Source organism: Taudactylus pleione, unplaced genomic scaffold, assembly GCF_031769625.1.
Source record: "Taudactylus pleione unplaced genomic scaffold, aTauple2 ptg002162l, whole genome shotgun sequence".
In the NCBI taxonomy this organism is placed as follows: domain Eukaryota; kingdom Metazoa; phylum Chordata; class Amphibia; order Anura; family Myobatrachidae; genus Taudactylus; species Taudactylus pleione.
In genome coordinates this window covers 143,481-154,259 of record NW_028286556.1, presented here as the reverse complement: position 1 = coordinate 154,259, position 10,779 = coordinate 143,481, and the positions used below count along the sequence as shown (strand labels likewise).

Sequence of the window (10,779 nt, the reverse complement as noted above, 5' to 3'; positions counted from 1 at the left end):
AGCACACGTCATACACAGGCAATATGACATCACAGACACTATCTCACTGCTACACAATGTAACTCACACAGAGTATGACATCACCATGACACAGCACATGTCATACACAGGCAATATGACATCACAGACACACTCTATCTCACTGCTACACAATGTAACTCACACAGAGTATGACATCACCATGACACAGCACACGTCATACACAGGCAATATGACATCACAGACACACTCTATCTCACTGCTACACAATGTAACTCACACAGAGTATGACATCACCATGACACAGCACACGTCATACACATGGTGACCGATGAGATACATGAGGCGATCTCACCATCACGTGTTGGATCCTTAAAAGTATTGCTATACATACCTCCATACATATAACCTGTATAGTCACACACGTGACACACGTCAGGTGGATCAGAAATGTTGATCATGTTGGTCTCTTTATTGTCCAATTTGAACAAACAACCCCCCCCCCCCCATCACACGGCTACTGTGGTCCAGACCCAAACAGAGAGCAGCCAACTCTCCCACTACACGTAGGATCACCAGTCCTGTCCATGTCGTGGTCCCGGCCACTAGTTGATATAAATCCTATGAAAGTCATGCGCTCCGAAGGCGGCGTTGCACTTGGGACATTTCCGTTGCCTGGAGTCATATCGGGTTTTCACACACTCGAAGCAGAAGACATGAAAGCACTTGGTGAGAACGGCGTCCTTCTTGCGGGTATTGCAGCACGGGCAGGTGAGACGGGCCTTCATGGAAATAAAAACCACACGGGACATTTACACACCAGACCAATAATAAAGGATTGTTACCATATGTATTGGAATGCGCTGATCACTGTGTCCTGTGCCCCCATCTCATTCTCCTCACTGTGTCCTGTGCCCTCCTCTCATTCTCCTCTCACCCCGATCACTGTGTCCTCATCTCATTCTCCTCTCACCCCGATCACTGTGTCCTGTGCCCCCATCTCATTCTCCTCTCACCCCGATCACTGTGTCCTGTGCCCCCATCTCATTCTCCTCTCACCCCGATCACTGTGTCCTCATCTCATTCTCCTCTCACCCCGATCACTGTATCCTGTGCCCCCATCTCATTCTCCTCTCACCACAATCACTGTGTCCTGTGCCCCCATCTCATTCTCCTCTCACCACAATCACTGTGTCCTGTGCCCCCATCTCATTCTCCTCTCACCCCGATCACTGTGTCCCCATATCATTCTCATCTCACCCCAATCACTGTATCCTGTGCCCCCATCTCATTCTCCTCTCACCCCGATCACTGTGTCCTCATCTCATTCTCCTCTCACCCCGATCACTGTGTCCTGTGCCCCCATCTCATTCTCCTCTCACCCCAATCACTGTGCCCTCATCTCATTCTCCTCTCACCCCGATCACTGTGTCCTGTGCCCCCATCTCATTCTCATCTCACCCCAATCACTGTGTCCTGTGCCCCATCTCATTCTCCTCACTGTGTCCTGTGCCCCCATCTCATTCTCCTCTCACCCCAATCACTGTGTCCTGTGCCCCCATCTCATTCAACTCTCACCCCGATCACTGTGTCCTGTGCCTCCATCTCATTCTCCTCTCACCCCGATCACTGTGTCCTGTGCCCTCATCTCATTCTCCTCTCACCCCGATCACTGTGTCCTGTGCCCTCATCTCATTCTCCTCTCACCCCGATCACTGTGTCCTCATCTCATTCTCCTCTCACCCCGATCACTGTGTCCTCATCTCATTCTCATCTCACCCCGATCACTGTGTCCTGTGCCCCCATCTCATTCTCCTCTCACCCCGATCTCTGTGTCTTGTGCCCTCATCTCATTCTCCTCTCACATCGATCACTGTGTCCTGTGCCCTCATCTCATTCTCCTCTCACCCCGATCACTGTGTCCTGTGCCCTCATCTTTCTCCTCTCACCCCTGATCACTATCTTGTGCCCTCATCTCATTCTCCTCTCACCCCGATCACTGTGTCTTGAGCCCTCATCTCATTCTCCTCTCACCCCGATCACTGTGTCCTGTGCCCTCATCTCATTCTCCTCTCACCCCAATCACTGTGCCTTGTGCCCTCATCTGATTCTCCTCTCACCCCGATCACTGTGTCCTGTGCCCCCATCTCATTCTCCTCACTGTGTCCTCATCTCATTCTCCACACTGTGTCCTGTGCCCCCATCTCATTCTCCTCTCACCCCGATCACTATCTTGTGCCCTCATCTCATTCTCCTCTCACCCCGATCACTATCTTGTGCCCTCATCTCATTCTCCTCTCACCCCGATCACTGTGTCCTGTGCCCCCATCTCATTTTCCTCACTGTGTCTTGTACCCGCATCTCATTCTCCTCTCATCCCAATCAGTGTCCTGTGCCCCCATCTCATTCTCCTCTCACCCCGATCACTGTGTCCTGTGCCCCCATCTCATTCTCCTCTCACCCCGATCACTGTGTCCTCATCTCATTCTCATCTCACCCCGATCACTGTGTCCTGAGCCCCCATCTCATTCTCCTCTCACCCCAATCACTGTGTCCTGTGCCCCCATCTCATTCTCATCTCACCCCGATCACTGTGTCCCCATATCATTCTCATCTCACCCCAATCACTGTATCCTGTGCCCCCATCTCATTCTCCTCTCACCGCGACCACTGTATCCTGTGCCCCCATCTCATTCTCCTCTCACCCCGATCACTGTGTCCTGTGCCCCATCTCATTCTCCTCACTGTGTCCTGTGCCCCCATCTCATTCTCCTCTCACCCCAATCACTGGGTCCTGTGCCCCCATCTCATTCTCCTCTCACCCCAATCACTGTGCCCTCATCTCATTCTCCTCTCACCCCGATCACTGTGTCCTGTGCCCCCATCTCATTCTCATCTCACCCCGATCACTGTGTCCTGTGCCCCCATCTCATTCTCCTCACTGTGTCCTGTGCCCCCATCTCATTCTCCTCTCACCTCAATCAGTGTCCTCATCTCATTCTGCTCTCATCCCGATCACTGTGTCCTGTGCCCCCATCTCATTCTCCTCACTGTGTCCTGTGCCCCCATCTCATTCTCCTCTCACCCCAATCACTGTGTACTGTCTCCCCATCTCATTCAACTCTCACCCCGATCACTGTGTCCTGTGCCCTCATCTCATTCTCCTCTCACCCCAATCACTGTGTCCTGTGCCCTCATCTCATTCTCCTCTCACCCCGATCACTGTGTCCTCATCTCATTCTCCTATCACCCCGATCACTGTGTCCTCATCTCATTCTCATCTCACCCCGATCACTGTGTCCTGTCCCCCCATCTCATTCTCCTCTCACCCCGATCTCTGTGTCTTGTGCCCTCATCTCATTCTCCTCTCACCTCGATCACTGTGTCCCATCTCATTCTCCTCTCACCCCAATCACTGAGTGATCGGGGTGAGATGAGAATGAGATGAGGACAAAGTGATCGGAGTGAGATGAGAATGAGATGAGGACAGTGTCCTCATCTCATTCTCCTCTCACCCCGATAACGGTGTCCTCATCTCATTCTCCTCTCCCCCCCGATCACTGTGTCCTGTGCCCCCATCTCATTCTCCTCTCACCCCGATCACTGTGTCCTGTGCCCCATCTCATTCTCCTCTCACCCCGATCACTGTGTCTTGTGCCCTCATCGCATTCTCCTCTGAACCCTCTCTCTGTGTCTTGTGCCCTCATCCCATTCTCTTCACACCCGATCACTATGTCCTGTGCCCCCATCTCATTCTCCTCTCACCCCGATCACTGTGTAATGTGCCGTCATCTCATTCTCCTCTCACCCCGATCACTGTGTCTTGTGCCCTCATCCCATTCTCTTCACACCCGATCACTATGTCCTGTGCCCTCATCTCATTCTCCTCTCACCCTGGTCACTGTGCCCCCATCTCATTCTCCTCACCCAGATCACTGTGCCCTCATCTCATTCTCCTCTCACCCCGATCACTGTGCCCTCATCTCATTCTCCTCTCACCCGATCACTGTGTCCTGTGCCCTCATCTCGTTCTCCTCTCACCCCAATCACTGTGCCCCCATCTCATTCTCCTCTCACCCCGATCACTGTGTCCTCATCTCATTCTCCTCTCACCCCGATTACTGTGTCCTGTGCCCCATCTCATTCTCCTCTCACCCTGATCAGTGTCCCATCTCATTCTCCTCTCACCCAGATCACTGTGTCCTCATCTCATTCTGCTCTCACCCCAATCACTGTGTCTTGTGCCCTCCTCTCACCCCGGTCACTGTGTCCTGTGCCCTCATCTCATTCTCCTCTCACCCCGATCACTGTGTCCTGTGCCCTCATCTCATTCTCCTCTCACCCCGATCACTGTGTCCTGTGCCCTCATCTCATTCTCCTCTCACCCCAATCACTGTGTCTTGTGCCCCCATCTCATTCTCCTCTCACCCCAATCACTGTGCCCTCATCTCATTCTCCTCTCACCCCGATCACTGTGTCCTGTGCCCCCATCTCATTCTCCTCTCACACCGATCACTGTGTCTTGTACCCTCATCTCATTCTCCTCTCACCCCGATCACTGTGTCCTGTGCCCCCATCTCATTCTCCTCTCACCCCGATCACTATCTTGTGCCCTCATCTCATTCTCCTCTCACCCCAATCACTGTGCCCCCATCTCATTCTCCTCTCACCCCGATCACTGTGTCCTCATCTCATTCTCCTCTCACCCCGATTACTGTGTCCTGTGCCCCATCTCATTCTCCTCTCACCCTGATCAGTGTCCCATCTCTTTCTCCTTTCACCCCTATCACTGTGCCCCATCTCATTCTCCTCTCACCCAGATCACTGTGTCCTCATCTCATTCTGCTCTCACCCCAATCACTGTGTCTTGTGCCCTCCTCTCACCCCGATCACTGTGTCTTGTGCCCTCCTCTCACCCCGATCACTGTGTCTTGTGCCCTCCTCTCACCCCGATCACTGTGTCCTGTGCCCTCATCTCATTCTCCTCTCACCCCGATCACTGTGTCCTGTGCCCTCATCTCATTCTCCTCTCACCCCAATCACTGTGTCCTGTGCCCTCATCTCATTCTCCTCTCACCCCGATCACTGTGTCTTGTGCCCTCATCCCATTCTCCTCACACCCGATCACTGTGTCCTGTGCCCTCATCTCATTCTCCTCTCACCCCGATCACTGTGTCCTGTGCCATCATCTCATTCTCCTCTCACCCCGATCACTGTGTCCTGTGCCCTCATCTCATTCTCCTCTCACCCCGATCACTATCTTGTGCCCTCATCTCATTCTCCTCTCACCCCGATCACTATCTTGTGCCCTCATCTCATTCTCCTCTCACCCCGATCACTGTGTCCTGTGCCCTCATCTCATTCTCCTCTCATCCTGATAACTGTGTCCTGTGGCCCCATCTCAATCTCCTCTCACCCCGATCACTGTGTCCTGTGCCCCAATCTCATCCCGATCACTGTGTCCTGTGCCCCCATCTCATTCTCCTCTCACCCGGATCACTGTGTCCTGTGCCCCCATCTCATTCTCCTCTCACCCCGATCACTATCTTGTGCCCTCATCTCATTCTCCTCTCACCCCGATCACTGTGCCCTCATCTCGTTCTCCTCTCACCCCAATCACTGTGCCCCCATCTCATTCTCCTCTCACCCCGATCACTGTGTCTTGTGCCCTCATCTCATTCTCCTCTCACCCCGATCTCTGTGTCTTGAGCCCTCATCTCATTCTCCTCTCACCTAGATCACTGTGTCCTGTGCCCTCATCTCATTCTCCTCTCACCCCGATCACTGTGTCCTTTGCCCTCATCTCATTCTCCTCTCACCCCGATCACTATCTTGTGCCCTCATCTCATTCTCCTCTCACCCCGATCACTGTGTCCTCATCTCATTCTCCTCTCACCCCAATCACTGAGTGATCGGGGTGAGATGAGAATGAGATGAGGACAAAGTGATCGGGGTGAGATGAGAATGAGATGAGGACAGTGTCCTCATCTCATTCTCCTCTCACCCCGATAACGGTGTCCTCATCTCATTCTCCTCTCCCCCCCGATCACTGTGTCCTGTGCCCCCATCTCATTCTCCTCTCACCCCGATCACTGTGTCCTGTGCCCCATCTCATTCTCCTCTCACCCCGATCACTATCTTGTGCCCTCATCTCATTCTCCTCTCACCCCAATCACTGTGCCCCCATCTCATTCTCCTCTCACCCCGATCACTGTGTCCTCATCTCATTCTCCTCTCACCCCGATTACTGTGTCCTGTGCCCCATCTCATTCTCCTCTCACCCTGATCAGTGTCCCATCTCTTTCTCCTTTCACCCCTATCACTGTGCCCCATCTCATTCTCCTCTCACCCAGATCACTGTGTCCTCATCTCATTCTGCTCTCACCCCAATCACTGTGTCTTGTGCCCTCCTCTCACCCCGATCACTGTGTCTTGTGCCCTCCTCTCACCCCGATCACTGTGTCTTGTGCCCTCCTCTCACCCCGATCACTGTGTCCTGTGCCCTCATCTCATTCTCCTCTCACCCCGATCACTGTGTCCTGTGCCCTCATCTCATTCTCCTCTCACCCCAATCACTGTGTCCTGTGCCCTCATCTCATTCTCCTCTCACCCCGATCACTGTGTCTTGTGCCCTCATCCCATTCTCCTCACACCCGATCACTGTGTCCTCATCTCATTCTCCTCTCACCCCGATCACTGTGCCCTCATCTCAATCTCCCAATCACTGTGCCCTCATCTCAATCTCCTCTCACCCCAATCACTGTGCCCCCATCTCATTCTCCTCTCACCCCGATCACTGTGTCCTCATCTCATTCTCCTCTCACCCCGATTACTGTGTCCTGTGCCCCATCTCATTCTCCTCTCACCCTGATCACTGTGTCCTCATCTCATTCTCCTCTCACCCCGATCACTGTGCCCCATCTCATTCTCCTCTCACCCAGATCACTGTGTCCTCATCTCATTCTCCTCTCACCCCGATCACTGTGTCCTGTGCCCGCATCTCATTCTCCTCTCACCCCAATCACTGTGTCTTGTGCCCTCATCTGATTCTCCTCTCACCCCGATCACTGTGTCCTCATCTCATTCTCCTCTCATCCCAATCACTGTGTCCTCATCTCATTCTCCTCTCACCGCGATCACTGTGTCCTGTGCCCCATCTCATTCTCCTCTCACCCAGATCACTGTGTCCTGTGCCCTCATCTCATTCTCCTCTCATCCCGATCACTGTGTCCTCATCTCATTCTCCACTCAACCCGATCACTGTGTCCTGTGCCCTCATCTCATTCTCCTCTCACCCCAATCACTGTGTAATGTGCCGTCATCTCATTCTCCTCACACCCGATCACTATGTCCTGTGCCCTCATCTCATTCTCCTCTCACCCTGATCACTGTGCCCCCATCTCATTCTCCTCACCCAGATCACTGTGCCCTCATCTCATTCTCCTCTCACCCCGATCACTGTGCCCTCATCTCAATCTCCCGATCACTGTGCCCTCATCTCAATCTCCTCTCACCCGATCACTGTGTCCTGAGCCCTCATCTCATTCTCCTCTCACCCCGATCACAGTGTCCTGTGCCCTCATCTCATTCTCCTCTCACCCCGATCACTGTGTCCTGTGCCCTCATCTCATTCTCCTCTCACCCCAATCACTGTGTCTTGTGCCCTCATCTCATTCTCCTCTCACCCCAATCACTGTCTTTTGCCCTCATCTCATTCTCCTCTCACCCCGATCACTGTGTCTTGTGCCCTCATCTCATTCTCCTCTCACCCCGATCACTGTGTCCTGTGCCCTCATCTCATTCTCCTCTCACCCCGATCACTGTGTCCTTTGCCCTCATCTCATTCTCCTCTCACCCCGATCACTATCTTGTGCCCTCATCTCATTCTCCTCTCACCCCGATCACTGTGTCTTGTGCCCTCATCTCATTCTCCTCTCACCCCGATCACTGTGTCCTGTGCCCTCATCTCATTCTCCTCTCACCCCAATCACTGTGTCTTGTGCCCTCATCTGATTCTCCTCTCACCCCGATCACTGTGTCTTGTGCCCTCATCTCATTCTCCTCTCACCCCGATAACTGTGTCCTGTGCCCTCATCTCATTCTCCTCTCACCCCGATCACTGTGTCCTGTGCCCTCATCTCATTCTCCTCTCACCCCAATCACTGTGTCCTGTGCCCTCATCTCATTCTCCTCTCACCCCGATCACTGTGTCTTGTGCCCTCATCCCATTCTCCTCACACCCGATCACTGTGTCCTGTGCCCTCATCTCATTCTCCTCTCACCCCGATCACTGTGTCCTGTGCCCTCATCTCATTCTCCTCTCACCCCGATCACTATCTTGTGCCCTCATCTGATTCTCCTCTCACCCCGATCACTGTGTCTTGTGCCCTCATCTCATTCTCCTCTCACCCCGATCACTGTGTCCTGTGCACTCATCTCATTCTCCTCTCACCCCGATCACTGTGTCCTGTGCCCTCATCTCATTCTCCTCTCACCCTGATCACTGTGTCCTATCTCATTCTCCTCTCACCCCGATCACTGTGTCCTCATCTCATTCTCCTCTCATCCCAATCACTGTGTCCTCATCTCATTCTCCTCTCACCGCGATCACTGTATCCTGTGCCCCATCTCACCCTGATCACTGTGTCCTGTGCCCTCATCTCATTCTCCTCTCACCCCGATCACTGTGTCCTGTGCCCCCATCTCATTCTCCTCTCACCCCGATCACTGTGTCCTCATCTCATTCTCCTCTCAACCCGATCACTGTGTCCTCATCTCATTCTCCTCTTACCCCGATCACTGTGTCTTGTGTCCTCCTCTCACCCCGATCACTGTGTCCTGTGCCCTCATCTCATTCTCCTCTCACCCCGATCACTGTGTAATGTGCCGTCATCTCATTCTCCTCACACCCGATCACTATGTCCTGTGCCCTCATCTCATTCTCCTCTCACCCTGATCACTGTGCCCCCATCTCATTCTCCTCACCCAGATCACTGTGCCCTCATCTCAATCTCCCGATCACTGTGCCCTCATCTCATTCTCCTCTCACCCCGATCACTGTGCCCTCATCTCAATCTCCCGATCACTGTGCCCTCATCTCAATCTCCTCTCACCCCAATCACTGTGCCCCCATCTCATTCTCCTCTCACCCCGATCACTGTGTCCTCATCTCATTCTCCTCTCACCCCGAATACTGTGTCCTGTGCCCCATCTCATTCTCCTCTCACCCTGATCACTGTGTCCTCATCTCATTCTCCTCTCACCCCGATCACTGTGCCCCATCTCATTCTCCTCTCACCCAGATCACTGTGTCCTCATCTCATTCTCCTCTTACCCCGATCACTGTGTCTTGTGTCCTCCTCTCACCCCGATCACTGTGTCCTGTGCCCTCATCTCATTCTCCTCTCACCCCGATCACTGTGTCCTGTGCCCTCATCTCATTGTCCTCTCACCCCGATCACTGTGTCCTGTGCCCTCATCTCATTCTCCTCTCACCCCAATCACTGTGTCTTGTGCCCTCATCTGATTCTCCTCTCACCCCGATCACTGTGTCTTGTGCCCTCATCTCATTCTCCTCTCACCCCGATCACTGTGTCCTGTGCCCTCATCTCATTCTCCTCTCACCCCGATCACTGTGTCCTGTGCCCTCATCTCATTCTCCTCTCACCCTGATCACTGTGTCCTATCTCATTCTCCTCTCACCCCGATCACTGTGTCCTCATCTCATTCTCCTCTCATCCCAATCACTGTGTCCTCATCTCATTCTCCTCTCACCGCGATCACTGTGTCCTGTGCCCCATCTCATTCTCCTCTCACCCTGATCACTGTGTCGTGTGCCCCCATCTCATTCTCCTCTCATCCCGATCACTGTGTCCTGTGCCCTCATCTCATTCTCCTCTCACCCCAATCACTGTGTAATGTGCCGTCATCTCATTCTCCTCACACCCGATCACTATGTCCTGTGCCCTCATCTCATTCTCCTCTCACCCCGATCACTGTGCCCTCATCTCAATCTCCCGATCACTGTGCCCTCATCTCAATCTCCTCTCACCCGATCACTGTGTCCTGTGCCCTCATCTCATTCTCCTCTCACCCCAATCACTGTGCCCCCATCTCATTCTCCTCTCACCCCGATCACTGTGTCCTCATCTCATTCTCCTCTCACCCCGATTACTGTGTCCTGTGCCCCATCTCATTCTCCTTTCACCCTGATCACTGTGTCCTCATCTCATTCTCCTCTCACCCCGATCACTGTGTCCTGTGCCCTCATCTCATTCTCCTCTCACCCCGATCACTGTGCCCTGTGCCCTCATCTCATTCTCCTCTCACCCCGATCACTGTGTCCTGTGCCCTCATCTCATTCTCCTCTCACCCCGATCACTGTGTCCCCATCTGATTCTCCTCTCACCCCGATCACTGTGCCCCCATCTCATTCTCCTCTCCCCCCGATCACTGTGTCCTGTGCCCTCATCTCATTCTCCTCTCACCCCGATCACTGTGTCCTGTGCCCTCATCTCATTCTCCTCTCACCCCGATCACTGTGTCGTCATCTCATTCTCCTCTCACCCCGATCACTGTGTCCTGTGCCCCCATCTCATTCTCCTCTCCCTCCGATCACTGTGTCCTGTGCCCTCATCTCATTCTCCTCTCCCCCCGATCACTGTGTCCCCATCTCATTCTCCTCTCACCCCGATCACTGTGTCCTGTGCCCCCATCTCATTCTCAGTAGGATGTCTTGTGCCCTCGTCCTTTTATCCTTCCCCCTAATCTCTGTAGCCTGTGTCACAATCTACCTTTAAT

General features: G+C 53.4%; 1 protein-coding gene across 2 annotated transcripts in view; it reads right to left on the bottom strand.

Annotated features, from left to right (window-relative positions):
- Positions 1–463: 463 nt before the first annotated feature.
- The window catches only part of RNF40 (ring finger protein 40), a 109,867-nt gene continuing 99,551 nt past the window's right edge, over positions 464–10,779 (bottom strand). For both annotated transcript variants that reach the window (XM_088465818.1, XM_088465819.1), the window contains exon 20: positions 464–761. In XM_088465818.1, the coding sequence (XP_088321944.1) occupies positions 585–761 (177 nt within the window). In that variant the 3' untranslated portion in view covers positions 464–584. The remainder of the gene's footprint in view (positions 762–10,779) is intronic.